The sequence below is a fragment of the Talpa europaea genome (genome assembly GCF_964194135.1).
Source record: "Talpa europaea genome assembly, chromosome: 15".
Lineage (NCBI taxonomy): Eukaryota > Metazoa > Chordata > Mammalia > Eulipotyphla > Talpidae > Talpa > Talpa europaea.
Genome location: NC_140083.1, coordinates 2,389,248 through 2,405,933, shown reverse-complemented (window position 1 = coordinate 2,405,933; position 16,686 = coordinate 2,389,248). Strand labels below are relative to the sequence as shown.

Below are 16,686 nucleotides of genomic sequence, written 5' to 3'. Positions count from 1 at the left end.
GTTTTCATTAAAAGCTGGCTGTTTGTCCTCCTCCGGACCAGAATCCAGGTTCTGGGTTATTTATAACAACTGAAAATTACCTCTGGACCCAGCTTTGGTGGCGTTGTGTTTCCCACGAACGTTTCACGATTTGAAACAGAGACTCTATGTTCTGCCCGGACCCACCCAGGCTTCCTGGCAGCCAAGAGCCTACTGTGTGTCAGGCCGCCTGTGCTCTCTAGGCAGCCCAGCCCCCAGCCGGGGGTCCAGAAGCCCAGGCAGAGGCCCCGCCCAGCCTGGGGACCGAACTTGACCTCCCGCCCTGAGAGCTCCTCCTGGTCCCCGAGGGCGGGGCCGCCCTCCCCCAGCTCCTCAGGAGGCAGGCTTAGCAAAAAGCCTCGTGGCTATCCAGCGGCTGTTGCAAAATCGCATTTGATGAGTTAAGTGTAAATAAATGAGAACCAGATGGATTAGATTTGGGGTAAAGCACAGACGGGTTTTCGAGCTCTGGGGCCTGGGTTCCCCCAGACCCAGGACACTGCCAGGGCTGCTGGAGGTGCAGGCGCGGGCACGGTGGGTCACGGGCCTGCAGGCTCCTCTTGAAGGCCCCCTGGGCTGGCTCTGGGGGTCCCGGCTCCCCAGCAGGTGGCCTTTGTGCAGGAGGCACAGCTCTCCCTCCACAGCCTTGCTGACGCCGAGCCTCGCCGAGGCACAGGAGCGGGGTCTCTGGCCTTGCACAAGGCCAGCCCGAAGGGCCAGCCCAGCGGAAGGCTCGCTCTGCTAGGTGTGAGGCCTTCAGGGGGTCACTGCAGCCATCACCTGGGCCCCGCCTCGAGGCCAGCTGCTGCCCAGGACCCCTAGCCCTGGCCAGGCAGCTCCGGGTGTCCCAAAGACCCCAGGTTTGCTGCCTGGCTTGGCTGCTGCAAGCTCGTTCTGATCATCAGTCACATGATGCGTCTCTGTGACCATCAGCGGGTTCTGGTTCTGGTTCCTATTCTGCCGGCCATACCAACCAGGGCACAAAAGGCAGTGAGCAACCTGCTGTGACCTTGGGTGGGCCGTGCAACTGTTTCGGGTCTTGTTTCCTTCTCTAGAAAACAGGGACAATGACAGGAGCTGAAGTTGTTTGGGGAATCAAGAAAAATTAGAGGAAAAGCACTTGGTACAGCGGCTGGCACCTGCAGGACGAAGCCACGGTGCCCATGTGAGCACCGGCATGAGCTCAGGGACGTCACGGAGCCTCCACGTCGGGAGCAGGGAGCACGCAGTCTCGCCTCGCACTTCCTGTCTCCAAGCAGCTTCAGCTTCTGGAATTGTCCCTCCTGTCAGAGGTCCTGGGGCCATCCCAGAGGACTCTGCCCACCTCCCGAGCCTCCCCACAACTGTGTAACGTGAAGTGAGACAACTGTAAGGTGAGCAGGCCCTTGAATGAGGCCGGGTCACCTGCTCTCAGGGACCCAGACCTGCTTGGGGCGGGGACAGGCCCTGTCCTCTCATGCTCGGTGCCCGCCAGCTCTCATTATTCCCAGGGTCTGGTCTGGTTGAGATACCACTCACAGCCCATAGAATCACCACCTGAGAGGACACACACACTTTGTGGAGTAGTTGGTCACAAGGTCAAGAAGACATCACCTCCATCTAATTCCAGAACAATTCCCTCACCCCCAAAAGAAGCCTTGTACCCACGATCAACCAGTCCCAATTGTTCCTGTCCCTCCCCCAACCCCTGGCATGTGCTAAGTGACCTTCTGTCCACAGATTTGCCTCCTCTGGGCATTTCCTGTAAGTGGCATCATCCAATGTGTGGGCTTTTGTGCCTGGCTTCACGCATCGAGTGGTCAATGACATTCCTGTGGGAACAGGTGTGAGTACGTTGCCTTTTCATGGCCGTATAATATTCCACCGCACATCTAATCCATGTCTTGTGTATTCACCAGCCAATGAACACTTGGGTTGTCACCACTCTTCTGCTGTTGTGGATAAAACTGCTGGTGAACAGGGGTGCACCTGATTTTGAGCGAACACTTTGGACTCTTGGGTATACACCTAATTGTGGTATTTTGGGTCATGTGGTTACTTGATGTTTGTTTGACTTTCGAAGGAGCTGCCAGATTGTTTTCTACCCTGGCTCCACACTGCTTTACACTCCCATCAGCAAAATGCAAGGTCTCCAGTTTCTCTAGTGCTTTGTTATTTTCCATTGTTTTTTTTTTGTTTTGTTTTGTTTTGTTTTTAATTATAACCATCTTCGTGGGTGTGAAGTGGTATCTCATTATGGTTTTGATTTGCATTTCCCTAACTAATGACATTGAGCATCTTTTCATGTGCTTGTTTGTTCACGTCCTTTGCACACTGATGGATCCATGTCTCTTTACTGGATGTTTTGGTGCTTTGTGACCCTCCTACCTGAGCCCAGCCACGTGCCTGGCGAACACGTCCTCCGGTTTGGAGGGAGCTCGGAGCACCTGTGAGACAGGCCAGGGAGGCCAGGACTCCCCTCGGGCTCTCTTCCCTCTCCAAGCCTTTCCCGGCTACCATTCGCCAGTGCTGCCCACCCCACCGCTCAGCCTGTCCGCCCTTCTGGCTGCCAGGCGCCTGCACCTGGACTTCCCATGGCAGGATGACCCTAACCTGGCCCACCAGGAATTCCTAACTCCTCTGCCCACGACAGCAGAACACACAGAACAACACTGAGCGCCATCTCACCCCATCTCAGCGCCCCGGAGGGGCCCGGCCCCTGCCCGGGGGCCTCCAAAGGCTTCCTTGCAACGTCAATAAAACTACCCAAGAGCGCGACTCTGCCAGGCTCCTCCCCGCTCACTGACCATGTCACCTGGGGGCCACGGCCACCTTGCTGTTTCGCTGCCCGGTCTCTGCCCACCAGCTCCCCTTTCAGACCTCAGTCCCTGACCACTGGCTCCACCTCCTGGCCCTGCCTCTCCGTCTCCCCGGGGAGCAGAGTCCCCGAGACCAGGGCTGGGTCGGTCTTGAGTGTGGCCCCGGGCACACGGCCCGAGGTTGTGTGGTGGTGCCGGTAGCTGCGCCATGTGCCTGGGGAGGGCGCTCCACTCCCGGCCGGTCCTCGGGGCAGAGGTCACCGCCCGTCAGGGGTGATGGGCAGCTGGTCAGAGAAGGGCTGGGGTCAGGGCCTGCCGACCTGGCCAGGAGGGAGCACAGTGGGGCTGTGGAGAGACTGGCGTGGAGCAGGAGCAGATGTCCTCATGCTCCCCGGGAGGCGGGCTCCCACACCCCAACACAGGTCCTGGGGCCGTCCCAGAGGACTCTGACCCCCTCCCGAGCCTCCCCCAACTGTGTAACATGAAGTGAGACAACTGTAAGGAGAGCAGGCCCTTGAATGAGGCCCTTGAATGAGGCCGTTTTGCTCGACGTCCGGGCTGAGGCCTTGATTCTCATCACTGAGACGGGTGCGGTGAGATGCCGCCGAATGAAACCACAGCAATCAAGGATCTGCTGTATTTCTTCCAGATGATGCCAGAGGTGGGTTCCCTCAGTGGGGCGAGGTTTTATTTCTCCTCACACCCTGCTGGATCTGCACACAACCGCCTGGCCGTCCCCCTGGCGTGGGCTGGCAGGAGCCGCTGCCTCATCAGGGGTCACCTCTTGCCCCCGGCCTCATCCCGACGAGCCTGTCCTGGGGCGTTCCGCGATCACGCAGTTCGGGGACCAAGGTCAGTGCCTGCCTCATGAGCTGCCCGTTCAGGGGAGAGTGGATGGACGCCAATTAGATTAACCACTGACTGGGGTCAGCTCTGCAGGAAAGAAGCGTGTGTGACAGGGAGGAGACCAGGCAGGTGGGGAGGACCAGGCAGGGCCCTCTTTGAGAACCGCAAGCCTGGTGCAGGGAAAGGTGCGTGGTTGGTGGGGTGCGGGGGCGTGTATGCCCACCTGTACATGTGTCTGCACAGGTATGTATAGGGTATGTGCAGGGTGAGGCTACTACACATGTGTAGTATGTATGTGGATGTGTAGGGTGAGGCTGCAGCAGCAGGGGGGCCGGACAGCTGTGGAAGGAAGCTGGGGGCTGTGCTTGAGCCTGTGATGTGCCTGCTATGCAGCCGCAGGCGACCTTGGCATCCCTACACGTGAGGATACAGCTCAGGTGTCAGGTGGGGAGGTGGGCAGCACTGGCAGCTTGGCTCTGAGGACAGAGACACCTTGTCACACACCCCGGTCTGCTCCTGAGCCTTCCTACTACCTGGCCCTGCCTGTCCTGCCTCTAGGCTTTGCACATGCTACTGTTCCTTCCTCCTGCCACCCCACTGCACCCCTTCCTGGCGACCTTTCACTCATCACCCTGCCCCAGTGCCGGTTGTTGGCAGTGTCTTGCCCCTAGCTCCCTGGGGCGGGACTCACGCCTGCCACATCAGGGCTCCTGGCTGGGAAGACATGCGCTCAGGCAGCTGCTAGACAGAGGTTAGGGTCTCTCCTCCTGGCCATTCCTGCTGTTTCAACTAGAGAGCTGCAGCAGCGGCCCCGACTCCACGCAGCATCACCGGCTGCCCGGCGCCCCAGGCGAGGGCCTCGACCACAACCCCACGTCCACCTTCATGCTCACGTGTCAACGGTGGGGAAATTGTGTGTGGGGGAGGCATCAACGCCACCTCACAGCCACAGAAAGTGGCTGGGCAGACCACGCCTCAGAGAACCCGGGACACCAGGGCACGGCCCGCCGGGTGGCGCGCTGGCCAGAGTGGTCTGCCCACTCCTAGGAGTGCTTCTGTGCAATGACCCCTCAGGTGGAAGGCGGATAAGTAAACAGACTCTGCATGATGAGCTTCTTCCTCTGCGGGCCCAAGTGCAGGGTGGGGAGCTGGTCACTCCACCGGGAGGACCAGGCAGGGGCGCGGCGGGACGGATGGACCAGGCCCTCAGGACAGCACGGGGGGCGGGCGGCTCTCCAGGCGGGGGAAGCACAGAGCTCAAGGTGCCGCGGACAGGCTCACTATTTAGACGGAGACAGGCGAGAGTGGTGGGCAGAGCCCAAACCACGAGGGCAGCTGCCAGCTGAGGACGCCAGGCCCCCCCCGACCCCCCGCAGAGGCGCTCCACCAGGGCTTGTCCCGAATAACCCCTCTGGCGTCTGACTCCGTGGTGGTGGCGGCGGGCGGCCGCGGGCCCCTGTCACCCTGACGGCGGCGGCGGAGATGAGCCCCAGCCAAGCAGCTGGGCTGCTGCCTGCTCGGCTCCCGCCGCCGCGGAGGGCCAGCGGGGCCCGGCGGCGCTGCCAGCTCGGCTATTTCCAGCTGCATGTGGTCGGGCCGCGGTGGGTGACAGGGAGGGGCGCCGGGGCAGGAGGATGGCTAATGGCCACTATAAACAGTCGGGGTCTGTCCGGCTGTGCTGAGGGGGAGGCTCGCTGCGGCGTCTGCCCAGATGCAGTGGCTGAGCACACGCCTGGGTGACCCCGAGCGCCATCCGGGCCGCGGGCAACATGCCCCACGGGGACTCGGGACGCCGGTGTCTGCGGTGCCGCCTGGGGCACACGGCCCCGCTCAGGTCTGGGGCATCTGTTTTGGCAGCGGAGTATTTGTATTTTATTCTTTTTTGTTTGGTTGGGTATTTTTAAAGAGGCTTCACAAGACACTTATTTTCTGTTTTGTCTTGGAGATCTGACTGGGCCCTTGGCTCATGGACAACAAGCAGGAAGGATGTGTTTGCTCCGGGCCTGGCCTCCCAGCCCGGCGCTTTCTCTGCTGTTTATGGACTTGGCACTCCTGCCCGGGACAGAGCGCGACTTCTTCCCCAGCCACCCCACGGGGACCGAGACAGAGGTGGGGCGGGCACGGGGTGGCGAGAGTTCAGCCTGGTCCCGCCAACGGGAAGGGCGCCTCACGGGGGCTGCGTCCCCGACCCGAAGGGACAGCCACAGGGCCGCGGGAGGGGTGGGCGTGGAGGCTGCGGCCCTGCATGCTGCCGGGAAGGCTGTGGACCGTCCAGGCCTGGAGTGCGGGCGCGGCCCAGGGACTGGCTGTGACTTTGCTGTCAGCTGCGTAAGGACGGTCAGGGTCAGCCCCTCTCCCCTCACACAACGAGGCTGTGCTGGCCGGGGAGAGGGAGGAAACCAGCCTGCCGCTCAGCGCTCCTGGAGCTCTGAGGCAGTGGGGGGCTCCCCTCGTCCCCACAGTCTAGCAGCCACCCTGGGCTCAGCGCTGGGTCGGAGAGTCCGGGGCTGCGCGTGCCCACGGCACAGGGTGCAACACAGGAAGGCTTTCTGGAGGGGCCTGAGCTGAGTCCCGGGGACAAGTTGGGGTCGGCCAGACAGAGTGCTAGGGGCGGGCCCGGAGAAGAGGCGTTCAGGCAGAATAGCAGGGGGGACAGTCGGGACAAGGGAGCGAGGGTGGCTGCGACAGACCTGAGCCCCTCGCCCGCATCATGAGGTGTCGAAGGGAGGAGGCTCGGACCAGGGCCCGACCAGGGGATCCAACCGGTACTCCCAGCACCCCAGGAACCTTGCAGGGGTGAGGCCAGACTCCACAGCGAGCGAGCAGGGCACGCATTCCTGCCAGCCTTGCCTCCTGCTGCAGCCAGGGTGCCAGGGTCACCGCAAGGGTGTGTTTGGAATACAGGGTTCTGCTGCTGTTGAGAACCCCTAGTTGAATCCCCTCCTTTACGTCGCACACGATGGGGAAACTGAGGCACAGAGAGGCAGGGAGTTCCCTAAGGCCGCAGCAGGTCGTGGCTCAAGGAGCAGGGCTCCTGGCCCAGTGCCTTTCACCGCAGGCCCACCTTTGGCAGGCTGCTTCTGCAAGAAGCTTCTGGAAGGAGCTCCACTGCTACGGCTTTTCCTGCCCCCATCCTGAGCCAGCAGGCTCGAGGCTGTAGGAGGTGGCTCCGCTCCCGAAACACACGGGTCTCGTCAACCGCCCTCTGCACCCCACAGCAGGACCTGCAGGTTCTGTGCCCACTTAGGGAAGGTGGTGGCCCCTTTTAAAAGACACACCACATCCAGCTAAACCCCAGGGAGGTGGGGGGCCGAGTCCTGCGTGCTCCTGCCCTGGAGCAGCGGGCCCCCTCCCAGGCCTGTTTAGCACCTGAACGTGGGCCAAGAATGAGGAGTAAATAAAGAGAACAGGAAGGAACCTCTCGAGTTTACCTTAAAAAATATTGGTGTTTACGGAGTGAGTGTGTGGCTGTCCGAAGCTGTTTAGTTTTACATTAAAATGATCAGCAGTTTTTTTCCCAGCGAGAAATGCATTTGCGCTGTTGAAGTACGAAGACAAATAAACAGGCGACTCGCGCCTCATTGGGGGTTCAGGGCGCCGCACGTTGTCTGCAGCTGTGCGCCCTGTCTCCAGCTGCCAGCCTGGCTGCCCGGGGGGGAGAGGTTGCCGCTGGGCCGCATGGGCATCTGGGTGCCCCCTGCCCTCCCCCGAGTGTGCGACTGTGCCAGGGCCCCTGTTGGTGTCTCCCTAGATCCTTTCCTACGGCTTGGAGCCTCCTGTGTCACCTGCAACCCCCCCCCCACCGTCCTAACCGCCAGGGGTCACGCCCATGTTGTGGAGAAGGAAACTGAGGCTGTGAAAGGTGATGTGTGCCCCAGTGCCGGAGCAGGGAGCAGTGGCGCTAATGCCCGTGACCCTGGGCCCCAGGCTGCCCAGAACCAGCGCAGGCGGCTTGGAGCCCCTCTAAACTCCAGGGGGTGGGGGCATCAGCGCGCGAGGCAGGAGTGCCTGGGTGGGGAGCAGCCCCCCTGGCCCTGGCTGGCGCCTGCCTCGCCACCACTCAGGATGGCGCCTCTGCGCTCACTGTGGGCTCTTGACTTGGGACGGCGATGATTAGGTCACTCACATCTGCCAAGTCCATGCCATGTTTCAGGGCCCTGGGGGTGACTCTTAAGGCTTATCTGACCCGTCGCGGCATCGGCCCCACCGACAGAGGAGGCCGCAGAGGCCCGGAGAAGCAAAGGCATGCACTTGAGTCCCGCGGGAAGTGATGGATCTAGATTCCGAGCTCGCAACCTCCACCCCGCGGCTGGCGGCCTCTACCCTGTGGGCTCCCGGCCTGATGTGGCGCAGGCAGGTGCTCCTAAAATCTTGGCTGGATGGAAAGGCTGAGATCTGCAGCTTTTGACCAGTGCGGGGCTCCAGACTCTGTCCCGGCCTCTCAGGCTGGATGCCACCCAGACGTCCCCACACAGGCGGCTGGTGGGACTTGGTGGCACTTGGCCTGCCTCCCCCACTCTGGTCCCTCCGGTCTCCCCAGCCCAGACACAGCCGCTGAGCTGCTCAGAAACTCCAGGCAGACGCGAGCCGTGAGCCCCAACTCCGCTTTTCCCTCGCCCCGGACACCGAATCCACCAGCCGTTTTCAGAGCAGATGCTAAGTCCTCGCCCGGAGCCCTGGGCCTGCTCACCCAGCCCGTCTGCTCGGGCCTGGCGTGAGTCCTGCCCCCCAGCCCCACCCCTGGTTTTCAAAGGGTGGCGTCATGGGTGAACGCTGCAGCTGCCTTGACCTGCAGTCTGCAGGCAGTGACCCGAGCTCGGGCTGCTCCAGCCCCCTCCACCAGGCCGCCCGCCTTCCTGTCTTCCCAGTGTGGAGCCGGGCCTGGCAGAACCCGCAGCAGGCCCAGATGGGGGGTCTTACGTAACTGGGTGCACCCCAGCCATGCTGCCCTGCCCCCTCACATTCTACATTGTTATTGGTTTCATTGTTTTCACTGGAGTGGACCTGACTCCACTCACCTGAGGTCTCTTTACCTGTTCACTGCCCCCCACCCCCGCCCGTCCATGTGAGCTCACAGGTTGGGCGCCTGTGGCCTGGCCCGCCACTGGCCGCAGCGTGGGCACTCAGCCGGCCTGGCGCAGGGCAGGGCTCAGCGTGGCTTTGGGGAAAAACATAGGGAGCCCGTGGAGGAGGCAGCGGCGGCCCTGCTGTCAGGACTTTGCACCGGCCGCCAAGGCCGTGGAGACGGCGCTGTCCTCTCACGAACCTGGCAGGCCCGTGAGGGTCGCCTGTCCCACTCACCAAGACTTTTGCATGAAAGCGGCATGGTGCGCCCAGGTCACAGGGCACCTTCACAGACGTGTGCATCACTTGTGCTGTGAATATTACATGCCTGCAATACGCCAGCACAGTGCCGGCCCCTGGGGCAAGACGGGCTGACCGGCGACTTCTGTGGTCAGAGGAGAGGAGTGGCAGGCGCTGGGCGGCGGGCGAGTGCCATAGGAGCCACGAAGGAGGGTTCTGGAAGGTCAGGGCTCTGTGCAGCCACACGGGGCAAGGCCTGCCCCAGGGGAGACTCGAGGTGACACGGGCGCCTACATGGCTCTAGCCCGTGTGGCCCAGGGGTCCTGGGAGGAGGGGCCCTTGAGGTGAGCTCTTTGCAGAGCCCGCCAGCACCCCACTCCCCAGCCTGGCGTGGCAGAGGCCAGGGGTCGCCAGCGACTCCCAGACTCTCGGGGGCCCAGGCCTGATAGGGCGCTCAAGGGGCTCACAGCTTAAGTTTGTGACCTGCTTTTCTGCATTCTTTACCCTGATGAAGGGAAGGGGGGAGGGAGCCCACCGAGAAGCCGCCCAGAGCTGGCAGTGCTCTGGGCACTGGGGGCGGCTGTGGGCAGCAGCTTACAGATGTGAACTGGTGGAAGCGCAGACCTGGCTCTGGCCCCGGCTCTGCCACTCGGGGCGTGTGACCTTACACAGGCCGCTTCCCCCGAGCCTCGGCCTCCAGGTCCGTAAGGGACACCAAGGGCTTCTGCCCACGGACGCTACGAGGACTAAATGAGGGGTGAGCAGGACGTCCCAGACAGCTCTGGGGACACCACAGATGCCGCCCGCTCATGCCAGCAGGCCGCGATGCTTGGCAGCGCGAGGGGGTGCAGAGAGCTGGCTGAGGGGCGGCCTTGCCGTGGCTCTGACTGCAGGTGACACTTCTTCTTAGGGAAAAGCGCCGAGAAGCAAGCCCCAGACTGCCTGCGAGCAGCTTGAGAGGCCTACTTTCCAGCGAGTCAAGGTAAAGGCAGGGGTCGAAGAAAACATCTGGCTGAATGAACTAATGGCTTTAGGGAAAAAGGAGCCTGGCTCTGTGGCGATGGGGAAAATGATCCACTGCTGGTTTTAATTTAAGATGAAAAAAATCTGATTCTATTAGCCTAAATATTGCTCTTCTGTCCAACTGCACGGAGTTTGGAATAATATTTTTCGAGCAGAACTACTGCTATTTCAAGTAATTACAATGCGAAAAGCAGTCATTTGGGGCCGAGCAAGGATCTCATCCTGGTTTCAATTCCCTCTGGTGTCATTTTCTGTTATATTTGAGAAATTCCTCAATAAAGATGTCAAATAGAGAAAGGGTTTTGCTCCCGGAGGACAGACTTGGCCCCCTTCCAGGACGCAGTCCCAGGCAGGCCATTCCCACAAGAGAATGACCTCCCTTGCTCCAAAGAAAAGAAAAGGTTCAACTGTGAAAACGCGGGCAAGAAAATAACCCTCAGCCATCAGCCTCGTCCCTCCTGATGAACTCAGAACGCTCTTCAAGCCGGGCCGCTCGGGACTGGATCCAGCCCCCGGCCCTGTGGCCGCGGGAGCGCTACGACCCAGCGAGACGCGTGACCAGTCTCGGGGAGACAAAGCAAAGGGAGCTGCGAACGGGCCTCATAGTTCCCAACGGGTCAACTGACCAGACAGGATGGCCCAGAGAAGCGAGAGCAGAGAACCTTCTGGCAACTCACTCCCTCGCAGCCACAGGACACCCGCGGTGGGGAGGGGCGCAGGCAGCTTCCCCAGGGAGCATCACCCTGGTTCCTACTGAGACTGAGCAGTAGGTGAACAGCCACGGCGGATGGCTGCTGAGCAATGGGGAGCAGTGGGGAGTGCAGCAAACAGGTGAGGAGACAGATCTCCAGGGGCAGCTGCTTTCTTTGTGGCCTGTACCAGTACCTCACGAGGCATGGGCACCCCTGTGTTTTAGGGGTCCCCACTCCTCATTCTCTCTGGCTGCATGGAGAAACAGCGGAACCTGGAACACAGGCCCCTCTTCTAGACCACATTCTGGGTATTTGAGATCCTAAAACTTCCTGTCCAGGTGGATGACAGAAGATACTTAGGAGCCCGCAGTAGCAGAAAGGAAGGTGGGGGAGGGTAGGTAGCCAGAGCGTGGATGTCTGAGTTGGGGTGTCCTCAGGCTCCCTATGGCGCAGGATGGGGCAGAGGTGGAAGAAGGGGGTGGGGAGCAGCCAGCACCCAAGCTTCCGCTTCCAGGCCCAGGACTCAAGGAACCTACACCCCAAATTCCTGGTCAGTCTTCCAGGTCACGAGGATGGGCTGCTGGCAACGGACTGGGCCTGCCCTGGTTCTGAAGCTTCTTACAGATGGTTCGATATTTAGCTCTTGGGACACAGGCCTCCCTATGCGCCGCTGCCCGCAAGTGAGCCGCCAGGGTCAGGGCGGGGCTGGCCCAGCAGGAAAGAGGCTGGACACATCGACTTTTATGTGCCATCCCCTGATTTTAAAAGGTTGACAAACAACTCAGTAATAACCATGAACAGCACTGGAGTAAACGAGCGACTCTGTGGGGGTGGGGCCTGTGGGCTGCGGCTCTGAGCCTACACCCCGACGTGGGACCCACCTGGGGCACCTGCATCCGCTGCCCACCATGGGGGCACTTCACCATGACTCCCAGACACTCCGAGACAGGTCTTTGGGGTGCCACCGCAGTGGGGGGGGGGGAGTGGGGTTGCTGCCACTTGAAGGCGTCCAGTAATTGGCTCCAAAGCATAAACCCATTAGCAGCCAGGACTCAGGCCAGCTCAGTGTCCACTCAGCGGTCTCGTGTCAGCACCGCTTCCCAGGCCTGTGCCCCACGCGGGATGACGGGGCACTGACCGTCCTCCTGAGGCCCGGGAGCCCACGTGTGTGGTGCGGGAGGAGTTGCTTGGAACCAAGGTTCCAGCTTCTCTTGAGCCAGAATTTTGTCTTGAGCAGGAAAAAGACCAAACAGAAAGGGGCCTGTTGGGAAGGGTCCGCTGTCAGCCGAGCGGCCGGCGGCACAGAGAGCCTTTTCTCAGCGGCCAGGAAGCTGCCGTCCGTGCTGGGAGGGGCGGTGGGCGTCCCGCCCAGGCCTTTAAAGCAATCCATGTAAAAGACCCTGTTGTGAGAATGACGTCGTGACAGGAAGACCTGCACACACCTCAGCGTCAGTCTGGGCAGCGGGCAGCTCTGCCCGTGAGCATGCGGGGACAGCAGCGGCCAGGGGCAGACACAGACAGAGTGCAGGCAGAGGCTGGGCCCTGGGCTCTGGGCCCTGGAGGGCCAGATTCCCACCACCACACACCTGGACAGAGAGCCGGGACTAGACCCACGCCTGGCCGTCATGGGGCTCGGCGCCGGCACCCCTCGGACCCCACCTCAAGACCTGGCTCAGTCCCCACTGGACTCCAGGGATGGGGAATCCCATTTGCAGGGTGAGAAAGCTGAGGCCGAGGGGACGTGAGCAGCCCCAGATCACACAACAACAGCCAGGAGAGCGGGCTGAGTCCAGGACGGCGGTGTCCAGGGTCCGGCCTCTGCCCTCATGGCCTCATCAGTGACCGAAATGCACAATGTCAGCTAAAAACGGAGCAGCGACACGACCAGGGCTGTCCCCAGCTCAGTGTCTGGCACGATAAATGGTCCCAGCCCAGAGCACGCTATCGAGTGCCAGGCTCTGCCCACCCTGGGGGCCCACCCTGAGCTCCGTGTCCCCGAGCCCTGCGCCACCGAGCCCCCGCCGCTCCACACAGCTGAGCCTCCCCCCAGGCAGCCGCCCCAGCCTTCGGAGAGCCTGCTCCACGCCAGCTCCTCCGAGGAGCCCCGGAGCCTGGGCTCCCTCCGTGTGCCCTCCCCCGCGCAACGCTTCACAGAACGCCAGGCCTCCGCAGCCTGCCCGCCTGCCCCCCAGACCCGCTTTGGCACTTATTGTGGGTGGAATTACATGTTCACAGATCTGTTTCCCATAACAAGCGCGTCTGAGGTCCAGCGCTCACTAAACAAAAGCAGGCAGGGGAGGGGAGAGCAGACCGGTAACACCAGGGAGAGCTGGGGCGCCAGGCCCCCTGCTCCACACCGCCCACCCGCGCACCAGGGAGGCCTGTGTGGGGGCCCCTGTGCCGACCCCGACGCCCCTTTGACCCCACACTTCCACTTCTGGGAACTGCCAAGGAAACAACTGGAAAAAGAGGGGAAAGTTTTATACCCAGAACCACCTCTGGCCAAGCAAAATACAGCAACACTAAATGGACGACCTCCGCAGGCGGCCGAGGCCGCGGGGCCCCGCCAGGCCGTGGTGGACTCCTCGCGCACACGCTGGTGGAGGAGGTGGCGTGACGGTCCCCATTTGATGGCGGGGGAGACAGAGGTCACGCTGGCACTGATGCCTACCGGCCCCGAGGGCCTGTGCCAGCCCCACCTCGCTCGCCAGGGCCGCTGGGGCAGCTGTGAGGCTGAGGACGTGTCCATGCTGTGGGGCCCCGGACGCCCTGCTCCGGCCGCTCAGCAGCCAGGGGCAGAAGACCAGCTCCCGGAGCCACGCGCTTTCAACCCCCTGTGCAGACTGCACTCCCTCTGGTCTGGCTGAGTTGTGCCCCCAAAGATAGTAAGTCCTGAGCCCCAGCACCTAGGAATGGAGCCTTTTTGTAGAGACCAGGGTCTTTGTAGAGGATCAAGTCGGGGTGCGGTCTGGGGGCCCTACTCCAGTATGGATGGCTGAGTCCTTATAAAGAATACCTGGTGGGCGGGCCCCGTGATGCTGAAGGGACATCAAGGGGCCAGACCACGCGGACACCTATCGGCGCCCGGCTGGGAGGGCAGCCGGCGGGCACTGCAAAAGGCTCCCCGCTCTTCTCTGCTTCCCGACTTAGCCCAGCGAGCTGGCGTCACGCCGACAAACCTGACGACAGACGTAAACGCGGCTATCAGGAGCACGGATGTTGGGGGCACACAAGGACCCTAGTTATGGGCTGGGTCGTGTCCCCAAACCACACGCTGATGCCCCAACCCCCTGCACCTCGGAGCAGGGCTGTGTTTGAGAGGCACCAAGGGAACAGGGGGTCATTAGGGTGGCCCCGCTGCAACGCGGCCGGGGTCCTTTCAAGAGGAGGTGATGGCGGGGTGGGGAGGGGTGCGGGGCTGGAGCCCGGCCCTGCCAGGACCTTGCCTGGGGCCTCCAGCCTCCACATGGCGAGGAAGCACGTCCCTGCTGTCTGAGCCCCGGCCTCAGCCCTGCGCGCAGGCCGCCCCCGCCCAACGAGGCCGCGCAGCCGAGCCCGGAGCCGCAGGCGGGTGCAGGCCCCACTCACCCAGGCAGTTGTGTCCGTCGTGGGCCAGCATGAAGCCGTCGAAGCAGGTGCACCTGTAGTTGCCCGGGATGTTGACGCACTCGTGCACGCAGCCCCCGTTGTAGAGGTCGCTCTCACACTCGTCAATGTCTGCAAAGGAGGGCGCGGGAGGCGTCAGGCCTGGTGGCGAGGAGCGGGGCTGGGGCCCAAGGGTCGCGGGAGGAGGGACTGGCTGCCGCAGGCTGGCCACCACGCAGGACACGGGCCTTGGAGCCTCAGGGGGGAGCCCCCAGCTCTGCTCCCTTGGAAGCCCCTCGACACAGCCAGCATGGGGGCCCCATTGAAAGCCCCCCAAATTGGCTTTTTGGCAGATCTTAAAGCCTCCCAGAGCTGAAGCAGGGGTGTCAAGGAAAGTGCCATTTGCACACCACCAGAAAGGGCAACCTTGGAACGAGAGAAAAGTTCATTCCCCACCCCCCCCACCCCCCCCCCTTCAGGATTTAAGCCTGGATTTCCATGCTCCGGCTTCCTTGTCGTGACAAAGGCTTCTGTCTCATAAACAATGACCAACAGCCTTTGTAAAGGTCATCCCTTTTTTTGCTGTTTTAAGTCTTTTTCACCATTTCCCATCAGGGGTCAAAGGGCTATCAGTTCTGGAGTTCCAGAGTGACCTCGGAGGCCAGAACACTCGAGTTAACACTCAACGAGCTGCTTCTAGGCTCCAGCCCCGCTTGCCATCCCTGTCCCTTGCCCCCAGCCCCCACCCTAGCTCGGGGACACTGAGCTAGGGGCTGCAGGCACTGCCAGGCTAGTCCAATTGACAAGGGCACTGGAGAGGCCATGGCACGGGAAGCTAACCCTTGCCAAAGCTCACACACCTAGAGGAGGTAGGAGCGGGGCTGGAGCCAGCGGGCCTGACGCAGGAGTCCACGGGGGCCTAACCAGGCCATCCAGGAGGGGTGAGGAGGAGGGCGCCCGGGGCAGGGAGAACTGACACCACCCCCTCCACCCCCACCCACCGCATCTCCGGGCCTGGAGGAACCTGAAGGCCCTGGCCAGGCGGACCCGGAAGTGTCTCGCCGGAGGCCCTGGTGGGTGGAAGGTTCCCCCTACCCGGGTGAAGGGGCAGCTCGCAGCTCTGAAAGGCAGGGTGAGTCCAGCCTGCAGCAGAGAGGCTGAGGCAAGTGAGGCCTTTCGCCCGGATGGCTGGGAGCCGGCCGGGGGCCAGCACGGGGCCGCCAGCTCCTTGCCCGCCTCATGCGGGTCCCCCGGCAGAGCCGCGCCGTGGGGGATGACCATGTAGGAATCCGCCTGGAAGACGGCCAGCCAGGAGGTGGCGAGCTCCCTGACTCTGGAGGTGACGGAGCTCTGCCTGAACCCCTGCCTGCCAGGGACGCTGTCCCGTAGAGGGTAACTTCAGAGAAAACAGCAGCCCCGAAAGTGCCAGAACACAGGGCGTGGGCCTGGGGCTGTCAACCAGCCAGCATGACGGAAGGCCAGAGTGAGTCGCGCCTCCCACGGCGCAGGAGACAGTGGCTCCGGCCAAGCTGCCCGCAGTGGCCATCAGCACCCGCTGGGCAGCACTCAGTTCAGTGGGCCATATGGATTGTTTTTAATCATTATATTTGATGCACTTAGAAATTAAGTGACACTAAAAAAGCATGTAAGATTTCATGTTTGAAAGGGTTCACGGGCTTCTAAAGACCGAGATATTGATGACTTCCCAATCACCGCAACCTTGACCACAGCCCCAGATAAACCAGTCCAGCCCCATCCCTGGGTGCCTCCAGACATCCCCAGGGCAGTGATAACACATCAACCTGCACGTCCCTGGAGCTCCCGGTCCTGGTGAAACTGTTACCATCCACCTTCCCACCACATCCGGTCAGCTGCCGGAGCAGGGTTCGCCAGACCCGCATCACGGCTACAGTGCGCCCACCGGTCAGACATGTCCTCCACCTGCCAGCACGGTCACCATCTCTCATCTGATCTGAACCAGCACCCCCAAGCTGAGGACCTGGTCCTGAAGACCACTTGGTCTTTATCCATGTATACTAGTGGGTGCCAATCCACCTGCCCACATAGCTAGCCAGCCTGCCACCGTCCACTCACCCACACCCCCCGCCCCCGTCACCCATCTGCCTAGTCACTCTATAAGCTAGCCATTCAAGGCCACCCAAGCGCCTCCTGCCCTTCCTTCTGTCTCTTCCGACTAAAAATCTAACTATCCAGCCAACTGGTCATCCTTCCACTCGCTCAGTCATCTAGTCATCCACCTGCTTATCCAGACAAATGTCCACTCATCCACCTAAACATGCAGTCAGACGCCCAACCTGCCATTCATCTCCCGTCCATGAGCCTCCACCCCCCCACAACTCCACCCATCCCCCCCAAATACCTAAACATTCTCCCATCTGTTCATTCACCCAAATACCTGC

The 16,686-nt window shown here is 61.8% G+C and overlaps 1 protein-coding gene across 3 annotated transcripts in view; it reads right to left on the bottom strand.

Annotated features, from left to right (window-relative positions):
* SCUBE1 (signal peptide, CUB domain and EGF like domain containing 1) overlaps positions 1-16,686 on the bottom strand; it is a gene marked incomplete at both ends in the record, with an annotated part of 78,836 nt that overhangs the window by 46,521 nt on the left and 15,629 nt on the right. For all 3 annotated transcript variants that reach the window (XM_084256249.1, XM_084256250.1, XM_084256251.1), the window contains one exon: positions 14,270-14,398. In XM_084256249.1, coding sequence (XP_084112375.1) covers positions 14,270-14,398 — 129 coding nt within the window. The remainder of the gene's footprint in view (positions 1-14,269; positions 14,399-16,686) is intronic.